Source organism: Struthio camelus, chromosome 2 (assembly GCF_040807025.1).
Source record: "Struthio camelus isolate bStrCam1 chromosome 2, bStrCam1.hap1, whole genome shotgun sequence".
Lineage (NCBI taxonomy): Eukaryota > Metazoa > Chordata > Aves > Struthioniformes > Struthionidae > Struthio > Struthio camelus.
The window spans coordinates 46,675,674-46,690,523 of record NC_090943.1 but is presented as its reverse complement, the minus strand read 5'-3'; the positions used below and the strand labels follow the sequence as shown (position 1 = coordinate 46,690,523).

The 14,850-nt window shown below is 39.4% G+C and overlaps 1 protein-coding gene across 9 annotated transcripts in view; it reads right to left on the bottom strand.

Moving 5' to 3' along the window:
- RBMS3 (RNA binding motif single stranded interacting protein 3) overlaps positions 1 to 14,850 on the bottom strand; it is a 712,732-nt gene that overhangs the window by 76,359 nt on the left and 621,523 nt on the right. For all 9 annotated transcript variants that reach the window (XM_068935481.1, XM_068935482.1, XM_068935483.1 and 6 more), the window contains one exon: positions 5,641 to 5,687. In XM_068935481.1, the coding sequence (XP_068791582.1) occupies positions 5,641 to 5,687 (47 nt within the window). The remainder of the gene's footprint in view (positions 1 to 5,640; positions 5,688 to 14,850) is intronic.

Genomic DNA, 14,850 nt, shown 5'->3' with positions numbered 1-14,850 from the left:
ACACATTTTTGTTCCTTCTGTTCTAATTCTATCCGTCAGGCGGGCACTGATGCTGCACGCCCGAGGAAGGTGAAACGCTGCCACTCAGATACAAACCACTCACACACTGGAGAGTTCAGGGGAGTAACGCTGATCTTTTGGAATAAACTCTCCAATAAATCCAAGCAAATACTACCAAATTTACAGAAAATGTGTGCTAAGCCAAGAATTTGACAGAGAGCTAACCATTTCATTTTCAGCTTAGAGGTGCAGTTATCTGAATAGTACACAAGCTTGTAGAACATACACTCTGGTAATGTGAAAAATACAACCCTTCCAACACCCCTGCCAATACCGTTTATCTGTCACAGTTTGGAACGCTCTCAAATACGCATCAAATAAAACATATTATCAGGACACTCAGCTATACTGTGAAAATACTTGCAACCGGAGAGTCAAAGAAGAGAAAGGAAGGAAATGTGAGAACATCCAGTTCATATACTTCAATTTTAATAATAATAAATCAGTTTTAACAATATGAGTCGCTGTGACAGGGCGCAGGTCAAACATTTTATAGTCAGAAATCCCTTATGCTCAGAGACAAAGGTTCTCCTCCTGCTACAGCGTCACCTGTGCCGTAAAGCGATCTAAAAAAAAGGATTTGCATATTGCCCAGGGGAATTTAACAGTGCAAAAACTGAACAAGTGTATTCCGAAGCCCTCTCTGCCAAGCTTGAAGGATAGTAGTACGCTGAGGACAGAGCACAGCCTGCCTCCTGGGACACCGCGGGCTCTCATGGAGCCTCCCCAGGAGGGGGAAGCGCAAGCTGCCACCGCGCTGCAGGCGAGCACGGCCCGGTGGGTTGCGCTCACAACGAGGACTTGAAACGCTCTCATCCATGGGTCACGGAGACATCTCATCCAAATTCCTTTTACATACAATTAGGCTAATGCCCAGATACGTAATCAATCTACAGTGGCATAAGTGACATGGTGGGCACCTCAAAAAAAGATAGGAGGAGCAAAAATGAAAGTGTAGTAAACACTACACTGCCCCAACAAGACCTCTGCAGCTGCTGACCTTGTCTGTTTTATGCTTTCTGGCCTTTGGATTACATTAGCAATCCTTTAGACTCAGGGAGAGGTGACAAGGGGCAAAAGACGCATGCTGTAAGTAAGTCCAAAGGAATGCAGGATTCTCAGTCAATATAATATGGGCATTGGAAAAAGAAGTGGAAAAAGATACGATTTATACTAGCTTTGATTCATTTTAGACTTATTGTTTGATTAGACTCCCAAATCTCCTGGCATTAAAACATGTAGTATCTTCTACTGTACTTTGAGAGCTGCAGGTTTTGTGGAAGTTGACCTGTGAGCTCTGAGGAGAGCCCTCCAAAAGGCTCAGCCACGTTTTCTGCAAACGCAGTTTGCAGCCATATGTTGCAGCCTGTGCAAAGTCTTTTGTAGATGCAAGCCAGTGTCCTTGTTCCTCTGCTGCAATTGCATTGCTCAAAGCAGAAGTGTAGAAATGCAGGTGATAGGGAGAGGCAAAATGGACACTGCCCTTGCATTAAAAAGGGACCTTTTTGGTATGCATGGATTTCATAAGCCCAAGGAAAACATACGGATCATAAGGAGGCAAAAAGATATTCCTGGATGTTCATGAAGAGTTTATAAAAGGGCTTAAAAGAACACATTCTAAAGAGGCCTTAAAAGAAGCACATTCACAGTACATCATCAGGCACACATAGGCAATGCTGTAAGAACAGTTTCTGTTGCTTAACAGACAAAGCACATACTCCCCTCCTACATCAACCTTCCCTTCACATTTGGAGACTGCATTATCTGTAGCGTCTGGTCGCTATTTTCCTGCCAAAAAAAAAAAAAAAGAAAAAAAAAATCCATATGGTTCCCATCCTATGGGGGAATGTGCAAGCTTCCACACAGAGCCTGCACAAGAGCGAGACCCTATTTGCACAGCAATAAACACCATTTGCTCATGCCTCATGCCTGCAGGCAGTACTGAAAAAGTTAGATTCATAAATAGTATCCTGGGGCTCACACAATGTAGGAGTATTACCAAGCGTTATCAGAGCAGCAGTTTTCCATTGCAATAAGCCACAGAGTCAGATGTTTGAGATGAAAAAGACCTATCTGAATATTGAGCCCATTGGCCTGCAAATGCACAGTACAGTCCCCCAGATATCAGATATTAAACTGATACAGTGCATTGCAATTTTAGTCCAATGGCCAAGAGGACTCAAGCCTCAGCAACATTTTAAATGAGCATCTTTACAGTGCAAGCACAAGAGCTCTATTTGGTTCGTATATGAGTGCATTAAACGACTAAAATAATATTAATACCACAAATTGAAAAATCAATAGCCTATTACAACAGGCACACTACTCCCCAAAATAAAACCTGAGTACATTTGTAAATGCAATTCAGGAAAGCCTGATTATAAAACAAAAAGGCACAGAGAGATTGGCATGGGAAAAGACCTTATCTACTGAAGTGTGCTGTTACCACCTCTTCCACAACTCATGCTGCAGTGCTATGGTATGCCACGGGCCTGATTCTCTGCTCCATTATACCAGTTTTACACTGACGTAACTCTGCTGGATGCTTAAACAGAGTTACGTGGGCATAAAAACAATAAAATGAAATGGAGAATCAAGCCTTACGACTTAATAGACTCTGAAGAAAATTATCTATTCCTTTGTGGAGAAAAAACTTAGCTATTTTTAGCAAAAGCCTCTCTCGCTCTCTTTTTGTTTTATTCTCGCCATAGATTTTCAAAGAAAATATGCAGTTATAATGTAATAAAAGTGATAGTACTACACGATGAGCAATGAGAATCCCTGCCTTTTCATCTGAAGAACATATAAAGAGTCCAAATTCTTCCCTGAGGTTTGATTATGCCCCAAACCAAAACCTAATATAATACAAGCCTCTTGAGGAGTTTGGAATTTTAAATATCATCCTGGGATACCTGCAGCTGTCTCTCCAGTGAGGCTCCATATAGCCTTTGAGGACTTAGCACCTTACATATGTCAAAATGAATCAAAGGCATCCATCAACATCATACAGGATTTTAATAGGTGCCAGCATGTGCAGTCAATCTTTTTTTTTTTTTTTTTGGTTTATTAGTAACTCACACCTCACCTGAAACTTCCTCTTGGCTTAGGATGCAGTATCTTCACTTACCCCTTCTCCAGCCTCGGTTCACTTAGCTCCACCCTGGTGGGCACCAAGTGACTCATGCTTATCACAGTAGGGCAACAAGTCCTTGCTAGCCACATGCAGTGCCAACACCTGCTCAACTTGACTGAACCAGAGAGGCCTGCTGCAAGCAGTCTTAGTTTTACAAATCTCTGGGTAACGTTGCTCCACGTAAACCTTAGCCTCTTGTTTCACCCTACTGCAGAGTGTTATGCAGCATCTTACCCACATGGGTAAACAAGCAACACAACGGAGCTGCAAGAATCAACTTTGTGCTCACCCCTAGATTGTCCCCATTGTGAAGAATAACTTCTTTCTTAACTTAATTTTACTGAGGTTTGAGTTAATCTGTTTTATTTAATACAGTGGATTGTATAAGAACCTTTAGCTCTCCTATACCATGGCCACACACCTGCTATGATACACATCTATTGTATTTCTGAGTAACAAATCACATTTACACATTTTACAAGCAAAGTGCCAAGGCGCTCCCAGACTTATCTAAAGTAAAACCCATGAGCCAAATTTTTATTATACTTGCAAGTAAAGAGGCTTATGAAAAATGGTAAAAATTTATAAGTATAGGATATACAGATACAATTAAATGAACGCTTGGGGAGCTAAAAAGAAATAATGTAATCAAACAGTCATGGTGATCCTAAGGTGAGAGCATTTTTAAGACGCCACCAGAGGATGGAACAACAGCTGTGTAACTTTCTGTGGGCAAATCGACGTTTTCCAGACAGTAACGCTTTCTCCTTGTGATATTGCATGCAATCAAAATCTCACCATAAGAGCATTTTGAATGAGATGGTTTTGTCCTGATCAAACTGAAAATATTTGGATGATCTAGAAAAAAGAGATATGTCAAAGCAGTAATTATCATTCTTAGAGCGATATCCAATGCTGTAGTTTATTTCGTGCTTTACAAATGACAGAACATTTTAAAAACTGTAGAGCTGAATATTCACCATTGGATACTATTTCTTTTCTCAATGGTCAGGGACAGTACGTTCAAACAACCGAGTGACCTAAACACCTGAGCAATGCTGGGTACTCTCTGATATAAAAGATGTCTGGATGTGAGATAACGTTCATAATTTCAGAAAATCATTCTTGAACTAAAGTGATATTAATCTCAAAGGATCATTCAAATTACAATTTCCAAAACATTCATGTAACTGACATACAGGAATTCCCTTGAAATAAAAGGCAGTTGTCTGGATGAAACACTAGTGAATTATGAACTAGTGATGGTTTTATTTATAGCCTATAATGCGTTACCCGCTGAAAAGTATGATGATAGCATGGGAGAAGGGATAGAGAAGGAAGACTTGTTTGAGCAGCCTGACCAGGGAACCAGAACCAGAAGGATTCTGAAGTCACAATTCTGAAAAAAAAATACTCTCTTTTTCTGAGTTGCTCTGCTTTGGCTTCTTCCTCCACAACACGGGAATACAATGAGCCCCGCAAAGATACCGCTTGCAAACAACAATTAAGTAAAATATGCTAACTGTGATTATAGATTTTTTTGAAGCTACTGAGAATGTTTGTTTGTTTTTTTTGTTTTTTGAAATTCTTCACCTAACAGTGCTGTAACAAATACTTAAAAAATAAACCCATTCTCCTCTATGTCAATACATTCTCCCCTTCAGCTGGAGAACACAGATGAGAGTATGCATGGAATCCGATAATTATATCAAACATCTCTCTGATCAAGAGTGACTGTCAAAGAGTTCAGGGCTGAGCCTCTTGCTTCTCTTTTATTGTTAACCTATCTGAAAGAATAGCCAGATTTCATGGATCTAGTTTTTTATCTCATGAAACGATTGGAAATGTAATAATGCAGATAAATAATACCATGGTGTGACTTCTCTGCTAAACTTGAACAAAGCTGTAATTCTTTATGTTGACAAGCTGAAGATGAGAAATGAAAAAATGTTGTTCAAAATTCTACTCCTAAATCACATATCTGCTCACGCACTAATTTAAGGCTTTCTCCCTATTTGGCATTTCTATTCAGACAATGCAATGGAAACCATCCGACCAGCAGAGAGAACCCAGATTAAATAACAGCTCTATTATCCAAAATATGCTGGAATCTTCAATAATCATTTCAACAAAAGCAAAGTCAGTAAAGGGAAATTTTATTGGTTTCCATTTCATGACAGAGAAAGATTAAAAAAACCACTAGCATTTGCCAAATAGAGATGGAAACTATTAGGAAAAACAACTTCCCGTTCAAATGGATATTACAAACAACAGGGCATAAAAACAAAAGGAAAACTAAAAGAACTTGACAATATATCATTACATGCTTTAGACAAAATATGACTGAGCAAATTTGCTTCTGAATAAGTTTTGCCACAGAAAGAGAAAAGGAAGATGGTATCCAAAATAATTTTTTAAAAAGGCATAACAAAGCATGCATTCCTTACCCATTCTGTATAGCAGCTGTTGGATCATAAGTCAAAGCCATGCCAGCCTGCACAGAGTTAGGGAAGAAAAACAGATTTTTTACTATTACTGCAGCAAAAAAAAAAAAAAAAAGACATTAAACGTATTCTAAGTCAATACGAATCAAAACTAAATGAAACCTTGACGGAGAGCTAAAATCCTCCAGGGAAACTCAGATGGTCCAGAGCAGCATGGAAGGTTTTGCTACCTTCCCTGCCTGAGATAACCCTGAGAGATGGGTCAGTTCAGTATTTTGATCATCATCTCCCCATAGTACCCAGGCCAAACTGTGTTCTTGTTGCACCAGTATCAATCATAATTCCACTGAGATCAGTGGTTTTACACGAGATTGTGCAGTAAGTATGACATGGCAGGGCCAAATCCTCTTACTCCCTGTGAGAGAGGTAGTTTGCAAATATTCTATAATCAGCCTAGAGGAGTGACTCAGGAAGAAGTCTCATCTTTCCTTCAAAGACCACTCCCTGTGTGACCCCAGCTGTCTCTGATTTCCCTGGGCTGTCACGGGTATTTATAGTTAATTCATTACTATGAGACAGGTAACAAAACCTGGGCTGTGAAGCAGAAAAGAGCAACCAAAGTAAAAACCTGCTTGAGCTTTTAAACAGGGCTTTTAAAATATTTTAGAGGTCTGGACAGCTAAAGAATTTGCTAATGGGCTACGCAGAGCCTTTCAACTGCAGTTCACCATGAAGCAGATGGTGACCTGTGTGAAAAGATTTGGCAATGTCAAAATAGAGTCTAGTTAACAACTGTCACCATCACCATTAGCAAACACATCCACAGGTAAAGCAGAAAACACAGGGACAGAACAGAGATGGAGACTGAATTTCCCACCACACCCTACTTCCCCACTCACACCAATTGCTCAAAGATGACCAGCACAGCCATGTGCGAGGTACCAGCACCTTCCCAAGGATCCACTTTAATATGCAGGACTGACAATCTTTCCTCCCACGAACACTGCATTTACTTTTTGTCTTCCTTTTTTTCCTTTGTGAAATACTTTTCTATCTACAACTCTACCAAAAGATCTGAAGGCTTCTCTGTTGGCATGGGAGTGGGAGGCTAAAGGAGAGGAGCTCCAGCAGCACGGGGTGCTCCTCTTGCTTCAGCTCTTCCAGAGACCTTTAGGAGCAGCTGGAAAATGGTCATGGCACCTACTGACCCTGAGGCATGGTATTCCTTTCTGCTTTTCCTACAGATCACATACTGATTGAGATATGAGACAGAAGCATTAGCTTCAAGGGCAGCTGCTTTACTAACTATATGGCAGGGTCCATGCTCTTGATGAGAGTTTTTAATGCCCCTGGACCCACCTGCCTAAGTACTTTTGAATAATAGCCTCTGCTCCCTTACAGATGGCTGCTCACATGGGTCAGAAAAGCATGGAGGCTTGGCCTGCTCACATGCAGATAGCTGAGCAGCCAAGGTGACAGCCCTGCTGACAAGCAGGCCCAGAGCAGGAGCGCTCCTGGAAGACCCAGGCTGCCCCAGCAGCTGCCCACCAAGCTATGATGACATGGCCCGAGTTTCCAGAAGCCAAAAATCACTTCTGATGTGAATGTGATGTCTTCACAGTACTGTATCTGGGCGAAAAAGTGATGTTTTTGTAATTATGAAATCTGTATATTGTTCTCATTATTCTTTTAAGCAGATGCTAGGGCAAATTTTTGCTTATTGAAAATGCCACTGTTTTCATAAAATATGTAGCATCTCCCAGGCAAAAGACAGTTCAGGAGACTAAGAACACATGGCTAATTTTTTAAAAATGTGTTAATTTGATACAAAGAGCAACAAAAATGACTATTTCTGCAAGTGTGAAATGTCAAAGAATCAAATTTAGGGTAAGCCCAACCATTGCTAAGTTTGACCTAAAAAATTAGTTTAAGTAATTATAAAGGATGATCTACTTAACTTGTCCTTATTTCCTTACATCTTGTCTTTCCACTCTACATTCTCAGTATATTATTTGGAAAGCTGCATTACCTAGAAATGGAAAAGTATATAGTTCATCCCAAAAGAGAGCCAATAAAACTTTAATATCAGAAATATTTTTCCTGCAATACATTTTGGAGAAAAAAAATATTCTTTTATTTTTCTTTTTCTTTTCAACACTTGCAAAGTTTGTTATTCCTCTCTTTTTATATTCCTGTGCTGGTAAAGACAACTTAAATAGTATGTACCAGCCCTAGAGGAATAGAAAAATTAGTCCTAACAGTTTTTTAAAAAGGCTAAAAATATCTTAAGGGATTCTCTATAAATCAAAGTGTCAACATTTTAACATCTCATTACACATCTACTCAAGACTGAGAAAAAAAACTTATAATCCCTTGGGAAAGGAGGGATCCCACTTCTCCAAATAAGGGAGTTTCTAGATCTAACAGTCCTTAAAATTGCTTGGATCGGAGCTCACTATATCCCACACTTCTGATTAGGGTGACCTGGGAAGAAAAATTTCAGCCAGGGGGAAATGGGCGTTTTAAGAACGGAGAAAATGAACGATTGCTCTCATTTTCTTTGACATAAAAACTAAAGGACATTGAAAGTGCGAAAGGACAAGTTTCAGAGCCTCCTTCGCTGGAGCTCTCACAATGAACAGTGTCCTGATGAGACAGGCAAATGTTTTGCATTATTTATGATAATTTCAGCTACTTTTCTCATCATGGATAGCTGAGCAAACTTTCGCGCCATAGACCCTCAGCTTCCCCTCAAACACCATGCCCTAGATCTGTGTGCGGATACAAGCAGATCAATGGCACGTACTCAGTTCTCTATATATTAACACCAGTTTCTTTACATGTTAGCGGTACTTGGAAGAAGATGTACGGTGACCACTGATGAGAACTGCCAAGTCCAAAACATTAACAGCTTCTCATCTCCTTATCCATACTGAACATCCATACTGTACAGTGACCAGAATCTCTTTAAATACTTCAGCACTGACCACTATAAATACCACTATTACGTTTGCCAGGAAGTGAAAGCTTCACATTAGATAAATATGACACAGTGTGCAGTCATATGCGCATATGGTACACCAACTACAGTTTGCCTTGTAATACCGCTAATATCCCCCAGTGCTGAATAGCCTTAAACAGCTGCTATTTCAAATAGCTGCTAACAGCGGACTGTTTACTTCTTTCTCATCAAGTTGTGTAATTCCTCCCTACAAAACTACACTGGCCTGCAGCCCAGGAGAGGCAACAGTTAGCCTGGACCAGTGAAAGATTTATAGTCTGAAGCATCCTCACTCCTCAGGAATAAAAACCAATGAGCAATACTAACTTACTGGAAAATTGTCTCGACTTTCTTCCATAATACACAAACAGGAATTCCAAAAATACCAAAAAGTGAATATTAGGGTTGGCCTCAGATTCCGTGCTTTGGAGGTACAGATTTTGAAACAACACTGCTATAAACAAAGACAGGAATATAGCTGTCACTGTGCTTAATATGGTATTAACTACACTAAGGCATTGCCTGATGCAGAAATAGCATTCCTCAGCTGGGTTGAAGGTTATTTCCTTCCAGGTCTTTTCATCCATTGTTTTGCTTGTGTTCCAGTGAAACAATAGGGTCTTCTTCCTTCTTCTGACGGATAGTGACACTGCATGATGAAATGCCACTCAAGAGAGTGGCACTAATGATGAAATGCTGCTTCAGGAAAATATTTGTCAGATAAAACCTCTATTAAGGAATGACCGAACCACCGAATTTTTGTCAGCTTAGCCAGGTGACAGACATAAACTCGGCTACTAAATGAAAATTTGGCATCCCAGCATTCCAATAGGGAATTCTCTGAAGCAATCAATACGAGGAATATCTGTAATCATTCTCGCACATAACAATAAATAAAGACTGTTCTCAATGATCAGTCAACTAATACGTCCAGAATATCACAAGTGACACAGAAGTAAAATCACCTCATTTAAAATAATGCTTTTTTTAAAAAGACCATTTAAATCTTGTGTGTGTGTGCGCATTTATGTGTGTGTGTTTACTATTTATTTTTATTGAAATATCTGAAAAGAGGGCAAAGGAATGAACACTTTCACTGTTTTGGTACTGCAGCTTTCTAATTATTGACTCAGTGAATGAACAGATTCAAATGAAAAGAGTCTCAGTCTGCACCTTTTTTAAATTTAATTTTAAACTTTTTCCTTGACAAAAATCACAGGAAATACTAGAAAGCCTCTGGAAGGCAAGGGTTCATTCAGAAAGAAAGACGTGTGAAGGCATTCTTTCAACATTTGCTGTGTAAAATTTTCCGTGGGCAAACGACAAGGTATTCTTTTTCCATTTTTTTCCCTCTTTGTTATGATTTGAACATAAATGAGCATATTTCCCTCATTAAAAAGACTCTTAGACCATCACATTTGCATTGCTTATGTAAATTGGATTTGTAAACCTCTCAAAGAAATGATTAAGTTGTGGAGTGATTATTAAAAAAATGATCACATCTTCAATATCATGTGAAATAAGATGGATTTGTTATTTCTCTTCCAAATCTCTCTGAACCCTTAGCAAGAACAACATTCCTCAGAACAACAACCGCCTTCCAACAGACACAAGTATCTATAAATGACAATGTCTTAGGTCCTATGATATCTTCTGTGCTGCTGGGAAGTAGCTTTCTTGAATAACTTCACGAGCATGTCATCATCTACTCTCAGTGCATAGGTCTTTCTTTCACTGTGTGCAAAATTTCACCATAATATCCACCTATTTTGGAGCTGTCCTGTGCCTCTTCCTCAGATCTGCATCTTCCACGTTTCTCCTCCAAGCTGCTCTGGCGTGTGCCTAGTGCTGTGTCCCAGGGACCTTTGAGTAGGCCTGTAGACTAGTTCTGAGGAGTCTGTGAAAAGCACCCAAGAAAAGCCCGCTGGCTGTCACCACAGGCTTTTGTTGCACTGTGCAGGAGGGACGACATCCACTGGTGTGGTGGGGTTTTCAAGCAGGAGGTTCCCTGAGTTTCTTCTCCTTAAAGTGAGATTCGGAAAACTAATACTGCACGCTGGGACTCGGTGAATTGCTGTGGTGAATCAATGCAGGAGTTAGACCAGAAAATGCAGCCTCTCCTCCCCTTCTCTTCTGGCTCATTCCCTCTTTTTTCATGCTGGAGGACTGCAAGCTGCAGTCCTGGGGGAATGGGTGTGCTCTTTGTTACTACAGTTGAATCAATTGAAATTTCAACACTGAAATTCCTGTACTTGTTTTGTTACCACTGCTATTATCTGCCAAGCACCACAGAGCACGGATCTCCTCTGCCCTCGCTGCACATACCCTAACTAAAATAACCTGAAGAAAGAAGAGAGAGAAGGAGGAAGAAACCAACAACCCGAATGAAATTGTTTAAAATACTAATAGAATAAAAAAAGCTCAGTTAGCAGAAAAGTTAACTTGACAGAGTTCCTTCTTTTGATTATTTCAAACAGTTCTGTCAGAGACATTCCACATTATTAGAAATATTTCTGAATTTAAATTCTGAATAAAAATCATCTTTCTTTTTTAAAAAAGAAGTCTAAACTATAAATGTGACAACTTTCAAATATAGATGCGTATGAAAGAAATGGGGCATTTCCCAGTGATGTGTGTTCAGAAACACTCATTTTCACATGAATGTGCTCCGTAAGCAGCTGCAACTTCTGAGAAGAAAGTGGCTGTGGAGAGAAAACTATATATTACATTGAGGTCAAATATGGAAAATGATTCATGAACCTCAGAGGGTCAGAGGTTGAATTGATAGATGTGATCACAACTTCAGAAGCCCAGATGAATGACTAGAAACCTTTTTGTCCTACAGAACTGGACTGGAAGTCTAATCTAGACAGCTTTTGTTCATGGTACTGAGTCCCTTTGCTCCCACTTCAATTTAACTGATGAATTAAATGATGAGTGCTGAAGTTTACAAGAGTAAAAAAAGATATCATCTTCCTCACAGAGACCTATATAATACAATATAATTTTTTGCTGTCACAGTCAACTCATATATTTAACCCCGCCGTCTTCAGGTCTACGAACCATCTGCTTCTGGGGTTCTGGCATACCCATTTTACCATCACTCTGATCCAGTGTTAATTCATCTGCAGATTACGCTTACATCTGCACAATCGACTTATGTGTTACAGTAAATTGGGAAAACTTCCAGGGATGGCTGCAGCACTGCTGGAAATGACAGCTCACCAAATATCTGTCAGAGATACAGAAGAGTACAGAGGAAGCTATGTCCGTATCCTGCCTCCAGCATCTGCTTTTTTCTGCAACAGAAGACGTGGTCCTAACAGCAGAATTTGGGGGAAATTCCCATTGGGGTAAAATCTCTGTGACAACTGGCAGGACATTTTTTCACAGCAGAAGGAAATCCAAGGCTAAAAGCGAACACTAAGAAAAATGTTGGTTTCTGTTTCAGAGAGCAGGTATAATCCAAGGCCTTTATTCTGAGTGAAAACTGTCCCTTTTAAAAACCTGATCTGATTCCGGGAACAGTGATACCATATAGGTCATTATTTTCAAATCTTTCTATATGCTTTAGAAACTTGAAATCCAGTCACTCTAAACTGGTCTTTGGTATATGTGCCGTTTAAGCAAACATGTTACCCGCAAGAACTGCGTCTTGGGTCACGAAGAACTTTTAACTCATTACTCTGTATGTTCACACTTATCTGCCAGTTATCTTTTCCCCTTATGCTTTTTACTTTTCTGTAAGGCTGCTCCTCAGGTTCAACTCCTCTGTTTGCTAAATTAAGCTTTTGCTGAACAGAAGTATGTAAAATACTGACCAATGTCTGATGTCATGCTTGCTAAATAGGCAATAAGTATCTCTGTGCACGGATTGCATATGTGGGTACTACTGCATATCTGGACAGGTCTGGGAATTGTCTCCCAAAGAAAAGAATAATCATTTGTCTAAGTATAAAATCCATCAGCCGTAGACACAGAGGATTATGGAGCACAACTATGTAGTACCTTTCCTTGGAAGCATAAAAAGAAATCTATGTTGAGTTATAAATGTGCCCAGCGCACATCTACTATTTCTAAATGCTTTACTGCTGGTAAAGAAGGGGCAACCGGCACCAGGATCAACTGCTTTGACCTTTCCTTGGTACTGACTGTACAAAAAAATCAGGAAGTCTCCCAATTTAGCTTTTTTATGCTTTCCCCTCTAAATTACTGTAACATTGGAGAGAATTGTAATGAGTAGCGGATAAAAAGAGAAAATGTTAACAAAAGCGACATCTCCAAACTACTAGTTCTTTTTACTTTTTAAGAAACAATTAAAAACATGTGTAATTCTTTAGAAATTTCACCAAGTGATCTTGAAAGAAAACAAAAGAAAAAGGGGGAAGAAAGAGATGGGGAGGGAATGGGGGTTAATCTCTTGGCTAGTGTGAAAAGAAAAAGTAACCCAGATTACAGAAGCAAGAAAACAATCAAACCAATTTCAGTGACAAGGGGGTCACAATCAATGGTGCATGTCTTTACTGGTGACTTTAATGGTGACATTTCCTTGCAAGAAAAACAACACAAATATTTAAATGGTCTAAATTTTACAGGAACTTGAAAATGACGTGTCAAAAGGTTTAAAAGGTTTAAAAATATTAAATATTGGATTGCTCATCTCAGAGACTGAATAAAAATCAAATCACTTTGGGCTGACCAGATACAGAAATGCTACCATTTCCATAACCGTTCTTTCTACAAGAATGTGAACAATAACAATTAACTTTGCGCTGATGCAAAGCATTTCTTTTATTTTCAGTTTATGTGAGATCGTTCCCCTTCTACCAGATAAATTTCAAATAAACTTTCATTTAAATATGCATATCCAAAGATTTTATTTTAGAATAATCAAAACAAAGTGTCAGTAAATCTGCAGTAAAACATTAAGTTTACAAAATTTAAGTTGCATTTTTTAATCCAATCTGACCTGAATTCATAACTACTCTTGACTCTCCAGTTGCATTTTTAGCTAATTTTTTTTTTTTTTTGGAGAAATGTCACCCTCCTCTAGACACGTCAATTGCAATTTAGAGATAAAATAAATCAAATATTTTACAGACAGAATTTGAATATGATTAATTCCCTCACCATCTCTTCAATATCATCTTGTCAGGGAACATTTCAAAACAGAGTGCTGAATCCCCCTCTTGCTTAAACTAGTGCGAATCAGAAGAAACTATATTGAAATCAAAACATATAAACTTGTGCAGAACTGGTGCCAGCTATTACAACACAATTTCACAGGAAATATTCCCAACATTTGCAGGCTTGCATTTATCAGACTGTACATTTATTGCACCTGTATGTTAGATGCATAATTTGACAGCCTTTTAGAAAGCCATCAGCAATCCAAGCCCTCAGATCCTTCGTCTGGAATTTGTTGATCATCATAAATCCTTAGTCAAATGCCTTAGCCAACCTACTGAATATTTCCCAAGGCTTCAAAGCAGAGTGGAAGGGTGTGGATTGGAAAATACTACACAAGATAGTACACTCTTCACTGATTACAAATGCCCTTTGGATAGAAACCCCATGTAAACAAGAACCAAAAAAACTACCCCAAAAAGTGCTAGAGAAATTCAGGATAATCCTAAAGATTTCACTTTAAAAGGCATAGAACTAGCTGTACCCAAATTCCAAAGCAAAATTAGGAAATAGCTAAAATTATCAGTTCTGCTTTCTAGACAACGGTGCTCCATGGCGTACAGCAGCAGGACACGCAGGCAGCAGAGCGTCGTGCTGCAGGTCGGGGGGCTACAGGCAGCTCGGAGCTAAATGCTGCATTCAGACAGTTGGACCATGCTGCTCCTCTCTAAGTGCAGCAAAAACTAGCTACGGCATTTCCATATGGTTATGAAGCAATCTACAAAAACATATGATAGGAATAAAATTTGCTGTTACATTCTGAAGTATGGCCTGAAAACTTTACCACAAAAAGTAACCCTCTCTTATTAAATTCCACAGAAGCTCTGCATAAAAGAGAGCAAAACCTCTGAGAATAGCATGGCCAGCGAGGTAGCGCTGCGGCAATCTGTTCTTCTCCACTAAATCTCCTGCCATTTTCTCCCTGCATCTGAGCATCCCGGCCAGCTGTCTGCTTCCACTCTGTGTACTCCAATTTGAGGTCTGTGACAAAACTGCCCGTGTCACTCCTCCAGAGCCTGCCCTTC